The 15,293-nt window shown below is 35.9% G+C and overlaps 2 protein-coding genes across 5 annotated transcripts; one reads left to right on the top strand and one right to left on the bottom strand.

Annotated features, from left to right (window-relative positions):
• The first annotated feature begins 762 nt into the window (after nt 1-762).
• On the top strand, nt 763-4,097 carry LOC110696984. Its single transcript, XM_021874317.1, has 5 exons — nt 763-1,093; nt 1,300-1,381; nt 1,571-1,638; nt 1,893-2,962; nt 3,071-4,097. The coding sequence occupies exons 3-5, from the start codon at nt 1,584-1,586 to the stop codon at nt 3,824-3,826; spliced, it is 1,881 nt and encodes a 626-aa protein (XP_021730009.1). The 5' UTR covers nt 763-1,093; nt 1,300-1,381; nt 1,571-1,583; the 3' UTR covers nt 3,827-4,097.
• A 727-nt stretch (nt 4,098-4,824) lies between these two features.
• LOC110696985 lies at nt 4,825-11,988 on the bottom strand. 4 transcript variants are annotated; one of them, XM_021874320.1, is made up of 4 exons: nt 11,943-11,988; nt 10,505-10,621; nt 5,675-6,756; nt 4,825-5,535 (listed from the first exon to the last, which is right to left on the bottom strand). In XM_021874320.1, exons 3-4 carry the CDS (start codon nt 6,644-6,646, stop codon nt 4,957-4,959), a joined length of 1,551 nt encoding a protein of 516 aa, XP_021730012.1. In that variant the 5' UTR covers nt 6,647-6,756; nt 10,505-10,621; nt 11,943-11,988; the 3' UTR covers nt 4,825-4,956. The 4 variants fall into 4 exon arrangements, with proteins under 4 accessions (XP_021730012.1, XP_021730010.1, XP_021730011.1 ...); XM_021874318.1 differs by having other exon boundaries at nt 10,505-10,629; nt 11,943-11,986; XM_021874319.1 differs by lacking the exon at nt 11,943-11,988 and adding an exon at nt 10,983-11,620 and having other exon boundaries at nt 10,505-10,629.
• Between the last annotated feature and the right edge of the window lie 3,305 nt (nt 11,989-15,293).

Below are 15,293 nucleotides of genomic sequence, written 5' to 3'. Positions count from 1 at the left end.
GGCGGTTTTGGTGGGTTCAAGGGGTTCAAGAGGGAGGTCAGGGGGTTCCGGCGGGTTCTGACGGGAGGTTAGAGGGTTCCAGGAGGAGGTCAAGGAGTTCTGGCGGTTGGCTTTGGGTTGTCGATTGGCTTTGGCAGGTGGTTACAGTGGTGGGGCTGGGTTTGGTTAGGATTTAGGGTTTTTTTTTTTTTTTTTTTTTTTTTTTTTTTTTTTTTAATTTTTAATTTTGTTTTTATTTATCTTTTTTTTAAAACAAATAGCTGACTGACACGTGTCCACATGTGTCATGATTAAATCCTAATGACTAACAGAGTTAACGACCGTCAGTCATTAATGACACTCGGTGAATTATTTTAAAACTCGATGGTATTTGGTGAATTTTGAAAACCTTGATAACATTTGGTGAATTATTAAAGTGCTTAGTGGCGTTTGGTGAAATAGCCGTTGATTTTATAGTTTTAATAGAGGTGATCAAAGTTAGCCCAGCCTGGCCCGAAAATTTATTTATTTTGGGCGGGTTTGGGAATGCGTCTTTATGCATATTTAGTTGATTTTTTAGGCCCGACCTGACCATTTTGGGCGGATTTGGGCACAAAAATTCTGGTCCAAAACTTGGCCTGGCTCGACCCGGCCCGCCTAATGATCACCTCTAAGTTTTATTAACGATGTTATCTGTAGTATTACAATTTTATCCTTAATTAACGAGTTTTTTTCTCAATAGGGCGGTCCCATCAATTATTGAAAGCCCAAGTATAATTTGAGAGGAAGGAGGAGAGAGAAGAGACGCCTTTGTTAATCCGTCGTCACAGCAGAGCAGGACCGTCTGAATCCGGTAATTATTAGTTCCTCTGTTATATACAGTGGCGGACCCACATTGTGGGTCCTAGGACACTATTTTTTTGTTCTTTTTTTTTTAAAAAAAAAAATAAAAAACAAAAATGATTCGTGATGTTATTTTCTTTTTTCCCCTTTAGATCTATTTCACGCAGGACACAGTACTCCTTCCTCTCTCTCTCCCCCATTGAAGCGTACTCGAAATTCTCCATTGAAGGGGCTTCTGAGCTTTCTCTCCTCCATTGAAGCAGTCTTTAAGGTTAGATGCTTCTTCTTCTTTAATCATCTAATATTAATTTTGACAATCTAGTGTTAATCTTGTATTTAATTGTCAGTGTATACTCAATTTAGGGTTCTTCGAAGTTGGATAATTGAACTATTGGTTATAGATACTCGAAGAATTTAACGTAATTTTTGGATTCTAGTTTGATAATTGAGTCAATTTTGGTTGCTAATGTGTTGCAGGGTTTGGTTTGTCAAGCGTACGCGAAATTCTCAATTGAAGCGGCTTCTGAGCTTTCTCTCCTCCATTGAAGCAGTCTCTAAGGTTAGATGCTTATTCCACTTTCAATTTCATTATCCTAGGGTTTCCACCTTTTCGTCAGATTAATTAAGATTTTTCTGGGAATTGAATTTTTTGGTTTGTTGTTTTATTTGTGATAGTGTTCAATTGAGGAATTGGACCCCTGATTTTTTTTTTTTAGGATTACATAAAGTTTCTATCTTAAATTTGTAGGTGTTTTGAAGACATGGCTAGTGTAATTTCTGGAAAGAGAACAGTAACGCCGCTTGAACTTCAATTTGGTAAGGTCAATTATACTTGTAATATATCAAAATTCTAGGGTTTTCACCCTTTTTCTCATGTGATTAGCAAATTATCTTCACTCACTGTGTTATTACTGATTAATCACATACATCTACCATATTATTATTTCCCTTTTACTTAAATGATTAAAAAAAAATTTACATAGAAAATTTAAAATCCCAAATATTTTGCAAAATTTATTCACCGCAGTGCTGTTTATTTTTATTTTAATTTTGGCCACGGGATCTTGTAGGTGGAGCTTTTACCCTAGATGTTTCTGATGACGATGAGTTGGATGAAATAATAGAATCCCAAAAGTCTCCCTCAGAAGAACAACTAAAGAAAGAGAGAATGTGGAATTCAATAGAGTCGATAGTGGATGATAATAGGGTTTGGCAACATCTTAAGCATATTAGATCTGAACCAGTGATTGAGGTTCTTTCTGTGAGGCTCCGCAACCATAACCAAACCGACTACACTTCAGAATCATGGGAGCTCTATGGTACTATTTATGTCCATGATTCTATGGGCCGTGTGGGTATAGGCAGTAATCGTGTTGTATTATTTGAACGAGAGGAGGAAATTGATGACCCGGAGATCATCCCTTTAACTGGCGGTGCTTTAAGCCTATTTGGGCCTCATAGTGTGATGTCAATGGATAAACCAGTTATTGGCATACATCTTTCAGACAAGGTTACAGGCGATACCCTCATTTTTAACTATGCTCCTTTGCTCATGACTACTGATACACCTCAACTACATCATCAGTTCGAACAATTCCACAAAATTACTGTTCCCGGTGCTGCCTGTAGTGCTGAGGTGGAGTACCTTGCACTTACATTTGCTGTTTATGCCCATGTTGAGGTCCAACTCTTAAAACAAGTTGCGGGAAGTGTGATCTATGAAGAGGACGAACAAGATCTTGATATTTATGGCACAATTTCTGCTAAATATAATCTTTATGATTCCGAACACAAGATTAATTGCTTTACTCTTTTTGATATCAACAAGGATTCAGATAAGACTGAAAAGGTGAACCTTATATATCCTACTAATGGAATCACCCTGTCCAGATCCGTGGTTGCTGTACCCTCATATTCACTTCTCACAATTCAATTAAAATTATGGGATCGTGCTAAGAACGAGTTAATTGTAGAGGGCAGCTATGACTTTCTAACTTCTAACTATTCAACGGATAAGATCATTGTTGGTCGAAATTGTGTGAATGCTAAAGTGACTATTAAATGGAGGGAACCATTTCTTCTGGATGAGCCATGTGTCGAATCCCATGGATATCTGAACAAGATACGCTTCCGTTTGCCGGTATGTGTTGGTGTGTTTTGTTTTGTCCTAGTTGGCTTTTCCATTATCAATTGTAGCTAGTCTATAATGTATTTTCTTAACGCTGACTTTAGTCACTTTTATGTTCAGCCCAACGCACCAAATATCTCAGTAGATGCTGTAGTAGAGGTGTTTTCTGTTTTTATAGGTCGCCAAAATGATGAGCAGTTGAGTCTCTATGGCATGGTTAACTATAACAGCACCTTTGGTCTACTTAATCTCTTTGAAAGAGACGAGACTGATCCCTTTATTTTGTCCTCTGGCTGCAATTTCTTACCTCTGAAAGGTCCCAAAAAAGCTCTAGTACCAGGGGACAGGTATTTTGTGTCAGTAGACCTACAGGATGTTGAAGGTCGTGTGTCGATCAAAGGGTTAGCTCAAAGTAATCTTCATTATCCTGGTCATTTGGATCATTGGCAAGATTGCCTCTTGTGTTCTGTTATTGGGCATGGACAAAAGAATAGCTTTGCGGCTATTCATTACACACTCTTCTCTCATGCACTGAAGGCTACGCTAAAAATCCGTTTCCTTTTCAATGGTGAACAGTCTGTTGATGCTCGTTGCAAAATTTATGGGAATCTTGTTGCTTGCTATGGTAAATATGGGAGTAGAACGCCTTATGAGAAATTATATCATCGGATTTTGCTTTTTGAGAGGCCCGAAGACAATTCGTTAGAAGTATCATGTAAGGAATTTGACATGGAGCTTTCAAGACCTGTGGTTGCTGTTCCGATTGATTCGTCTTTGCGTATTGCTGTAAATTTAAGTTGTCAATCAAGTGGTTTTACTCAACTGTTAAGGGCACAAGGGAATTTCAAGTTGTTAATGGTGTTGGTAATAGTGTGACCATTGAAGGAGATCAAATTGGCATCAATATCACTATTGAATGGAGTCAACCATTTTGAGACCCGTTGGGAATCTCAATATCACATTAAGGTGGATGATTCTTCCTTTTTTCTGTTTACTTGATTAACATTTTTAAAATGAAATGTTATATTATTTGTTTCATAGTCTCATACTATATTTGGTAAGCTATTAGTAGACAAATTCTCTAAGTTATCCTTATAAAGTATATGTGAAGATAGCGGGTACATACCCGTTATGTATGAGCCTCATATATCGCCGGGTATTTTGGTCATTATCTGTGAAATTTTAAATTTCAATGGTATATTTTTTGCACCATTAGAAACATATATATAGTATCATTAGAGTCTTAATGGTACTATCAGTTACATCATTAATATCATTAAAATTTACCACGTCCATGAAACTCTATATGTACTACTAGAAAAAATGTAACTTTTAGTGGGACTAATGTGATATCTAATAGTACCATTAAGACTTTAATGGTACCTATGTATGTTTGTAATGGTATATAAAATATACTACTGAAATTTAAATTTCACAAAAAATGACCAACATACTCTGATATGTCATGTACGGGTATGTACTAAGACTTTCCTGACAGCATTTGAGGATAATAAAGCAAATCATGTGCACTAAGGGTCACCATCTATAAATTCTCTCCCTTGTTAAATATTGAGTCAAAGACTATGGATCAAGTAATTAGAAATGAAGGAAGTATAACTTTTCTCTAGCTAAATCACATTTTATTCATGTTTGTGGACTTTAATAATTGAACTTGTGGACTTTATATGTATTATCTACGGGCTACTAGGCATCATGTGACAATTGAATGGTCATTTGACGATTATTTTATTGCAAAAAGACTTATTTTTTTTTTTTTTTTTGAGGAAATGCAAAAGGACTATTATTTTGTTAAAATATCTTTACAACTTAGGGATAAAATTAGAGAACAATCATTAAATATTAACCAATTGTAATTAATATTAGATAACGGATATTGGATAACGGATACCGTAATATCCAATCCGAAAGATTTCGAATATCTGAAATTTTCGGATTAGATTGATATCTGAGGATTCGGAATAGGCCCAAGTACAATACATTACAAGTTATACTATAATTAGCAAACACGGTACAATCCAATGATATAATTTCTCATAAGGCGTTTCGTACCCATATTCACCATAGCTAACAACAAGATTACCATAAATTTTGCAACAAGCTTGAGTAGAATGTTCACCATTGAAAAGGAAACGAATCTTTAGTGTAGCCTTCAATGCATGAGAGAAGACCGTGTAATGTATAGCCGCAAAGCTATGCTCTTGCACACTTCTTATAACTGAGCACAAGAGGCAATCATGCCAAAAACTCAAATGTTTATCAATTCCAACACTCGAGTGAGCTAGCCCTTTGATCGACACACGACCCTCAACATCCTCAAGGTCTACTGACACATAAAAACTGTCCCCTGGTATGAGAGCATCTCCAGGGCCTTTTAGAGGTAATAAATTGCAGCCAGGGGATAAGATAACAGGATCAGTTTTGTCTCTTTTGAAGAGATTAAATACGCCATAGGTGCTGCAAAAGTTAACCATGCCATAGAGATTCAACTGCTCCTCATTTTGGCGACCGATAAATACAAAAAACACCTCTGCTACAGGAAATACTGGGATACTTGGTGAGTTAGGCTGAACATAAATGCGAGTAAGTCAGCATTGAAACAGTAATTACATCCAAGACTAGCTGAAAGTGATAAAGGAAAAGCCAAATGATATTAAAATGAAAATGATAAAAACAAACAAAAAAAATAAAAAAACAGACATTTACCAGGATAGAGAGGGATTCCTGAGGGTCAAATTCATGCTGTTTGATAAGTGGTTCATCCAGACGAAATGGTTCCCTCCAATGAATAGTCACTTTAGCATCTATACAATTTTGGCCAAAAATAATCATATTTGTAGGATAGTTACACGTTTCAAAGTCATAGCTGCCCTCAACAATTAACTCATTTTTAGCACGATCCCATAATTTCATTTGAATTGTGAGAAGTGAATACGCAGGCACAGCAACCACAGATCTGGACAGTGTAATTTCAGTAACAGGAAACCTAATTCTCACCTTTTCAGACTTGTCAGAATCCTCCTTGATTTCAAAAAGATTAATGCAATCAACTTTGTTTTCTGAATAATAAAGATTATATGCAGCAGAAATTGTGCCATAAATATCAAGATATTCCTCATCTTCCTCATCCTCTTCATAGCTTACACTTCTCACAACTTGTTGCTTAGCGAGTTGGACCTTGACATGGGCATAAACACCAAATGTTAGACCAAGATACTCCACCTCAGCACTACAAGCAGTACCAGGAACAGTAATTTTGTGGAATTGTTCTAACTGATGATGTTGTCCGGCCGTATCCGTAGTCTTGAGCAAAGGAACATAGTTAAAAATGAGGGTTTCACCTGTAAGCTTGTCTGATAAATGTATGCCAATAACTGGTTTAACCATTGACATAACACTATCAGGCCCAGTTAGGCTTAAGGCACCACCAACCAAAGGGATGATCTCCGGGTCATCAACATCCTCCTCTCGATGAAAAAAAACAATACGGTTGCTGCCTATACCCATATGATCCATACCATCATGGACATAAACAGTACCATAGATCTCCCATGCGTCTTTGTTGCTGGCGTTCAAAGTGCAATCGTTTTGGTTTAGGTTGCAGAGACTCACAGAAAGAACCTCAATCACTGGTTCAGATCTAATATGCACACGATGACCGTCAATCCCTTTATCCATTCTCTCTTTCTTTTGCTGTTCATCATAGAGTGGATCTTGAAATTATTTCTCTTGATCCTTAAATGATTCATAGAGGGATTGTTCTACGTAATCTAGAGGATTAGGTGCACCTACAAGAATCACACATTTTGTAAACCATTCAAAAAATAAAGTAAAAGAAAAAATAATTAAGTTCAATTAAACATATAAAAAATTGAAAATGAAATACTTGTTGGGAAATCGGAAAGAATTACAGGCAAGAAACTACTCTATTCATATGACTGACTATCCAAAAACATGAACGTGATGCCTTGGCAATTCGCAAGTCACAATTTATACTAGTTGGTTTGAAAAGCAATTTGTAGTAGTTGGTTTGAAATTTTAAATAGCAATTTGTATTATTCTCACTATTTCTAAATAAATGCATCATTTTTTACTTACAAATTTACCAATACCTAACCTTTTACATTATGACTAATCCAACGACATTTTATATAGAAAAAATTGGCCGCAACAACACCTACTATGACAAAGGTGCGTGTGGCAGCACAACCTTTCAAAGATGCGTCCACATCACAAACTATGTACTTGGGTGCACATAACAACATAAATGACACCAACAAACTAAGATTCCACGAGAAAAGTGGATTTTTCATTATTCTATTATTCTTTAAAAAAAAAAATTAAACTTAGATGATTTTCCATCGCACGTGATTAAGCTAGCCTTCCTTCTATTAGTTATTTTCATTTAAACACTTCTTAACCTCCACCATCAAAGTGGATTCCTTCAAAAAAAAAAACAAAATCGCTATTATTTTCTTCGTTCGTTTCTTTTGTTACTTTTTTATTTTTAAATATCAATTTCATGTGATTGACTTAGGTTCCTTTCCCTCTCCACTTAACAAATACTAAATTGATAAATAAAAGAAAATCATCCGAAAACCATTTTATTCCACCAAATTTCAGGATACATATGTCAATTTCTAATACCAAGCCCCACAAAATGCTTCAAAATACTTAATTCAAACAACAATATCAGAATTAGACTTTAGGTTAAGCCAAATTGATTTTCTGGTTTTTGATGTACAACACTTTAATGGTGGAGGTGGAGAGAGATACTCCCTCCACTTTGTAATAATCGCAACACTTTCCTTTTTCATCCGTTTCATAATAATTGTAGCACTTCCTTATTTGTTAATGACTCACTACTATTTTATTATTTCTCTCTCCTCCCAGCCCCACTTACACTACTTTTTCATTATTTCTCTTTTCTACTAACAATTAAATATATTCCCTCTAACTATACTTTATACTATAAAATTCTCCATTTGGTCCCACCCTATAATTTTCCTAAACCTTTACCCTCTCTATTATTACGATTATTACAAAACAGAGGGAATAATAATTTAAAGGGAGAAAATTAAATACAGTGGAAGAGGAAACTAAGTCAATCATGTGAAGTGTAAGAAAAAAAAAAGTAGCTGATGAAGCAAACGAAGGAAAATAATAGCGATATTTTTTTTTTTGAAATAATCCACTTTAATGGTGGAGGTTAAAAAGTGTTTAAAGAAAAAGAATTAATGGAAGAGAAGACTACTTAGTCACGTGAGATAGAAAATCAAGTAGGATGAAATCAAACAAAAATATATTAAAAAAAAATGTATAAAAAGCATTAAAACTATTGAAGATTCCACTTTTTGAAGAAATCTCAGTTTTGTCGGTGTCATTTATATTGTTATATACACCAAGTGCATAGTTTGTGATGTGGAGTGCTCCCTCGAAAGGTTGTGATACTACATGCACCTTTGTCATATTTGGTGTTGTTGCGGCCAATTTTTCCTTTTATATAATAACATTTGTTTTGTATATATTTATAAAAAAGTCACGTCAAAGTGATGCAACTACTTAGAAACGAAGGGTGTTTCTGATTTAACTAACTTATTGCAATAGCAATTTGAAAGAAAAAAACGGGGTAAATCTAGCAATCTACTTTGTAATTGATAGTACAAATTGACCTATTGGCAAAATAATTGGACTTTTTGTTAATTATATAAATAGTGAACTTTTTAGATACTCCCTCCGTTTTTTAAAAAAAATGCATTAGTTCCATTCACCCTAATTTTAAGAGAGTTTATTTGCTCTATTATTATACTGTACAAGTGGAAAAGGTAGATGATTAATTTATTTTGATAAAAGTACCATATGAACCATGAAAGAAAATAGTATGTAAGAAAGTAGTTTTTTTAATCATTTAAATGAGGAACAAGGAGAAAGCAGATAAAAACATATTCGGTGAGGTAATAGGGAAAAAGAATAATAAAACATGGTATAAAGTTACCTAATATAAAAGTGATGCATTAAAAAACACACTTGAATAAGGCAAGTGATGCATAATTATAATTATTATTATAATTAAAAGAATAATAAATAAAGAAAACAAAGGGAGTGTAAAATAAACTAACATTGAAATTAAAAGACCATCTATGTTCAAAAAATTATAGTCATGTGACTCATGTCTCATGTGTTTGGTATAACCTAGTTAGTTGCTTCGTAAGTATGTAAAATAACAAAAACAAAAATAAACATTTGTTGTTTAGCACAATTAGTTTTAGAGTATATATATATAGTACAATTTTAAAACAAAACACTTATACAATAGATAAATAGAAAAGAATATCTTAAACATCAAAATTATAATTATGCTAGAATGCTTAATATTTTAATTTGTATTTTACCACTCTTCATCTTCCTCCTAAGCCCACATCCCCACCCCTTAGTTCACCCTTGTTTGTTTTCTTTAGTAGTCCATCTTCGATTCTGCACCCATATTTCACTTTGTTTGCCTCCTTTCTTTCATCTTCAATTTTGTTTCTCTTTGCAATTTTTTTTCTTTGGCCTTCACATATATAATAGCTTCAAGCAAGATCTTGAACTGTTTAAATCTCACATGCAACAAAAGTTCTTGAAGGTTCATTTGTCTTCCCTCTATATCCCACATCTATTCTCCCTCTTATATGAGATGGTAATTTTATGTTTCAGGTGAATTGATAGTAGTGTTTTCTTTAATGTAAATCTATTTGAAAAAATTGATTTCACTATATTGATATTATTTTCTAATAACTCTACTTAAGCATGTAATTTTCTTTTAAGTATAAACTATTATTAAAGCATATACTTGTTTTCAAATATAAGTAGTTGTAGATTTTTGCAAATTATGGGCAATTTTTTTAGGGTTGAGGAAGAAGAAAACTTTGAAGATAAGACAAGGGCATTGTAACTCAAACCTCTCTATTGACCAACAGAATGAATGGATGGAAGCCACTATTCCAAACACTACTTAGGGCCTAGCTGATTTACTGAAAATAATTTAACAGATTGAACTGATTTAAACTGATTCTGAATTGTTTATGAGAGAAGGAAATTAGGAACTGAACTAAACTGATTGCAGCTGAAGTGAACTGAACTGAAATGAAGCGGAAGAGAACAATCCCTTAGTATTTACCATATGAGGGGATTCAATGTTTTAACGGTTAATATAGCCTCAATCCGTTAATTGACCCCAAACCTCTGTTTACCAAACAGGGCAAAAAAAAAAAAAAAAAAAAAAAAAAAAATTGGGATTTAACTTTTCAAGAAAATGTCTTTATTTTCTCCAAAATCGTTGCAAAAATTCTATTACTTATACAATAAAACCAAACATACAGTGATGAAAAAATAATATGGAAATATGAATGAATAATCATCAATTCATACGACTATAACTCTATAAGTGTATGTAATATCTAATTACATAGTGAGTGAATATAATTTGCAAATCTCATGAAATAAGGGAAGCGGGGTGAAGTGGAAACGCTAAAATTTTGAATGAAGAGGGCTTACCAAATTCAGGCGGCTTTGTTGGATTTACAGTTGTTCCTTTTCTAGAAAGTATTCTCTCCCTCTCTTTCTTTTCTTTACCAGAAACTGAAGCCATGTCTTCGAAATAAATAAGTTCACCTACAAATCTAATGAAAATAGTAATGAATAAAAATCATCCACAAACCCATTAAAAAAAGATCAATTCTATTTGTTTTCAAAAGAAAGAAGCTTTTACTTGATTACAATTTAGCATTATGAAGCAAACCCTAACAAAAAAAACATAATAAGGGGTCCAATTCATCAATCCCTGAATTGAACACGATTACAAAATAAATTGTATTTTTATATATATATTTTTTTTTCACTAGGGGTATATTAGGGGAAATAAAACTCTTAAAAACTAATAAATAAAAAAGGAATTAAGAAAAGGGGAAAAAGGAGAATAATTAAAAGAAAAGGAAAATAAAAGAAAATGAAACAAAGTAAACAAAAATCAGACCCTGTTCATCTTCCCCTTCCATTTCGTTGCTCTACTCTTCGACCCACCTCAAGAATCATCACCATTAGAGCATCCAGCCCCGAATACCTCCACCCCCAAAATAAAAAAAAAAAGAAAAAACAGAAATTAAATTCACAATTCGAAAGAAACCAAAATTCAACAAGAATTCGAAACAAATGAACTAACATACTAAATGAAATCGAAAACAGTTATTTAAACTCAAAAAAACCAAAAAAAAAAAACATGAATTCGAATGAAATGAACTAAAAAAAAAAAAAAAAGAAATTCAACATGCAAACATCAAACAATCATTATAAGCAATTGAAACATGAATAAACATATAAATTCTCACACTTAATTCAATATTTCGAATACAAAATACCCAAATATAATTAGATTTACATTAAAAAAAACAAAACAAACTTATAATGCCCGGATTTTTCGCGTGGTGGCTGATGCAGCGTGCAGAAGGGCGGTGGGCGTCTGGTGGACGTGGTGGTCTCCTGAGAGAGTGAGGGAGGGAGGCTGGGCCTGGGAGGGTGTCGGCTCAGACTCTGAGAGACAGAGAGAGTGAGGGAGTTAGGGAACTTAGGGTTAGGGTTAGAAATGAAAAGTTATTGATTTTTGAAAAAAAAGTTATTTTTTTTTTAAAAAAAAGAACAATTTACCGGGTTTCAGGTTCGCTCTAGTTTTAGACCGGATCCGGACTGGAACTGGAAACCTTGATTTTCAAGGACCGGGACTGAACCTGAATCTACAGATCAAATCAGGTCCGGTTCCAATAGGTCCGGTTCATGTCGGTTTTCAAGTCTGGTCCTGTTTATGTACACCCTATTTACAAATAAAACAACAAACAAACAAAAAACAATTCCCAAGAAAAATTAGGGAAAAGGTAGAAACCCTAAGATTATGAAATTGAAAGTATAACAAGTTTATATAACAGACGAACTACTTAGCTACCAGATTCAGACGGGTGATGTGGTCGCTGCTCTACTGTGATGGCGGAGTACCAGCAGCGTCTCCTCTCTCAAATTATATTTAGGGCTTTTGAAATGCAAGTATATTTGATGGTGTAGGCAGTGACACGGTGGTCCGGCGTTGGTGTTGGCGTTGCGGAGAGAGAGATAGTAGCAGTCGTGAGGAGGAAAAGTTTTGAGGCTTATGCTTTTTTCTTTTTTTAATGGAACAGGAGGGGTGATTTCATTAAATAATACTATGTAATAGTCATTCGGCACTTACAATCATCCCTTACGAAATCTAAATTCTCAATACAAGAATTAAACACCCATAAACTAATGGCATCGCTTCTGCACTGCTTCTGGATAAATTTAGATGTCTTTACATCGTTTTTTACGGAGCTCCATTGATGTATAGTCGCAAAAGTGATAAAACTTGATTGGCCATCAAGATTTGCAAATTTGCAAGACGAATCTTCTAAATCTGCACCCCTATTCTAACAGACCCGCAATTCTACAAATTTGCTAGACGAATCTTCCAAAATTGTATCCCTGCACACATTAAAAACAAACAAACAAACTATGCTAAACCCTACATGGAGAGACTGACAAAACCCTACACGGAGGGACTGACAAAACCCTACACGGAGGGACTGACTATAATCACCACACTGTTGGTTATCTTTATTGACTAAAAACATTAAATTAAGGAAGAATTTGGGGCTTACCATCGATAAAAAATCGAAGGCAGCCCCTAAGTTTTCCTGTGGTGGCTAGGTTTGAAGAGAGAGAACAGAGAAAATTTTAGGTTTTTTTTTTAAGAGAGGAGCGAGTTAGAGGTCTATTGAGGCTTATACTTCTAATTTGCCTAATTATAGGCTTAGAGAATGAAACGAGTTTGAAATTAGTGATGACCTCATCTATATTGACTATGGACGTGTTCGGCATTAGTTTTTGAATAACTAGATTAGTGCCCGTGCGATGCATGGTAGTAATAATAATTTTCCAAAATTAATTGTAATATATAAAAATGAGACAACTCATGTAGAATAAATTCATGGGAATAATCCCACCTTTGCGCTATTCGTTTTTAATAATCCCACCTTTGGATTATTTTTTAATAATTCGACCTTTACCCCCCATTCATTTTTATTGGTCCCAACCGGTCAAGTGACCTATTATACCAAGTTACCTGACACTTGGCAACCTGTGATTGGTCAAAAAATAAATTAAAAAACAAAAAAAAAACAGAAAAAAAAAACTCCCAGCCACCCCTGTTCCTCTTTCCCCTGCCATTACCCTCTTTCTCACCTCCATGAATTCCGACATACTCCCAGCCACCCCAACCACCTTCACCGCCCTTCCCCAACCACCCTGTTGCCCTTCCCAACTTCCCTAGCTACCCCAACCACGACCACCCACCTCACCTCCACCCAAAACTCAACCACCCCTCTACTCAACCCCAACCACCGCTCCTTTACCACCTTTCTACCCCACTCGAAACTCTCGAAAACCACCTGTAATCATAAACCGCTGCTTTACCACCTCTTTCTCATCTCTTTGCTAAGTGTTTCGGGTTTCTAGGGTTTCGATGCGGGTGGATTAATTGTTGTTGCTGGCTGATGTCGAGGTGGAGAGAGAGAGCAGCGGCAGGGGTTTGGAAGTGGCGGTAATGGGGTTACTGCTGTCTTGAGGTTGTGCGTGAGAAGGTGTGGCTGATTGGTGGTTGTTTGTTGCAGGTTGGTGGCTAATTGGTTGCGCAGGGTGGAGGTGCGTGGGCTGAGAGAGGAGGTGCGGTGTTTTGTGTGGTGGTTGCATTGGTTGGAGTTGCGAGGATTTTCGAGTGTTGGCCGGAAAGAGAGGGAAGGGGGACCAGTTGGCCGGAAAAGGGGAATTGAGGTTGCCGGAATCCATGGGGGACTTGGTTGCTGTCGGTGGTGGGGGTTGCTGCCAGGGGAGGGGAATAGGGAGTAGGAAGCTGGTTGGTGGTGGGGGTGGTGGTTTGGGTGGTGGTGGGGATGGTGGCCAAATTATTTGGGTTTTTTTAATTAATTAATTTATTTATTTATTTATTTTGACCAATTATGTAATGACACGTGTATTTTAAACCAAAAAAAAAAATTTACCTCTTCAACCGGTTTCAGGTCAAATGAGACCAATAAAAATTAAAGGCACCCAAAGGTCGGATTATCAAAAAATAATCGAAAGGTCGGATTATTAAAAACGAACGGCCTAAAGGTAGGATTATTCCCATGAATTTTTCCTAGAAAAAATATATAAAAGAATGAGCCAAATTTTTTTAAAAGTACTATTGAGGAAAATAAATTATTGTTGATTAGTTGTGTTGAAAATATTTAAAGTAGTATATATTATATTACATAAATGATGCATATTATTCAACTAAACTATACAATTTAGTGACTATGACTAAAGACTTGTTTATGAATTCCTTATAAACTTCTACACATTAATCAAACAACAGACTAAAATCTAAGTAAAACTAGTACAACATACATGTAAATATATAAATTACAAATAATATATCACATTGATATCCAATAAAATAATTTTAATGGAAATAAATACTACTCGGGTCATTAAAGGCGATAATAATCCCTAATTAGGCAATACTAACCTATATTATTGAAAGGAATGGTGTCCTTCCAACAAGTGTATTGTTCCGATAGAGGGTTCAGAATTATTACAGAGCTAATTCTTTAGTAAGGTCAAGTGATCGGAATGCCTAGGTGGAGGCCGCTTCCGATCAGTAATATCAAGGTACAATTGATATTACAGCTTAATCTTAACCCCTTCGGGTCGAACCCAATCGAATCTCCGATCCGAGACGTCGAATTAACTCGAAAGGATTTAATGAGTCGACAGAGTTTTACGAATACAGACGTCCAAAATCGAGCCTAGGGCGTCGAGACCGAGCGTCGCAAAATCACAATCGACAAGTATGAGCGTAGCCATAGCTAAGCTAGGCTAGCTCATCAAAGGCACTAGGCGCGCTATAGCAGCCCTAGCATCATGCCTAGGCGTTGTCGCAGCCCTAGCGTGATGGCTAGGCACCATGGCTGGCTATCGCTAGCACCAGGCGCGCCAACACAGCCCTGGCATCATGCCTAGGCGCTATCGCAGCCCTAGCATGATGCTGGGCGCCATCGCAAGCCAGCAGCATCATTAGGCGCACCATGCGTGACCTAGGATGGCTGGGCGCCATAGCAGCCCATCGCAAGCCTATGCGCATCACTAGGCGCACCATGCGTAGCCTAGGATGGCTGGGCACCATCGCAGCCCAGGCAGCATCACTAGGTGCACCATGCGTGCCCTAGGATGGCCAGATGCCGTAGCA

This window comes from Chenopodium quinoa, unplaced genomic scaffold, assembly GCF_001683475.1.
Source record: "Chenopodium quinoa cultivar QQ74 unplaced genomic scaffold, ASM168347v1, whole genome shotgun sequence".
NCBI lineage: Eukaryota > Viridiplantae > Streptophyta > Magnoliopsida > Caryophyllales > Amaranthaceae > Chenopodium > Chenopodium quinoa.
This window is presented reverse-complemented; position numbering and strand designations above follow the sequence as displayed.

Bases quoted from the DNA above. Each gene is read 5' to 3' on its own strand.
- LOC110696984 (XM_021874317.1), top strand. From the start codon at position 1,584: ATGGCTAGTGTAATTTCTGGAAAGAGAACAGTAACGCCGCTTGAACTT. The intron at 1,639-1,892 runs GTAAGGTCAATT...GGGATCTTGTAG, and splicing joins GCCGCTTGAACTTCAATTTG to GTGGAGCTTTTACCCTAGAT. The intron at 2,963-3,070 runs GTATGTGTTGGT...TTTTATGTTCAG, and splicing joins AGATACGCTTCCGTTTGCCG to CCCAACGCACCAAATATCTC.
- LOC110696985 (XM_021874320.1), bottom strand. From the start codon at position 6,646: ATGGATAAAGGGATTGACGGTCATCGTGTGCATATTAGATCTGAACCA. The intron at 5,536-5,674 runs GTAAATGTCTGT...ATTTATGTTCAG, and splicing joins AGGAATCCCTCTCTATCCTG to CCTAACTCACCAAGTATCCC.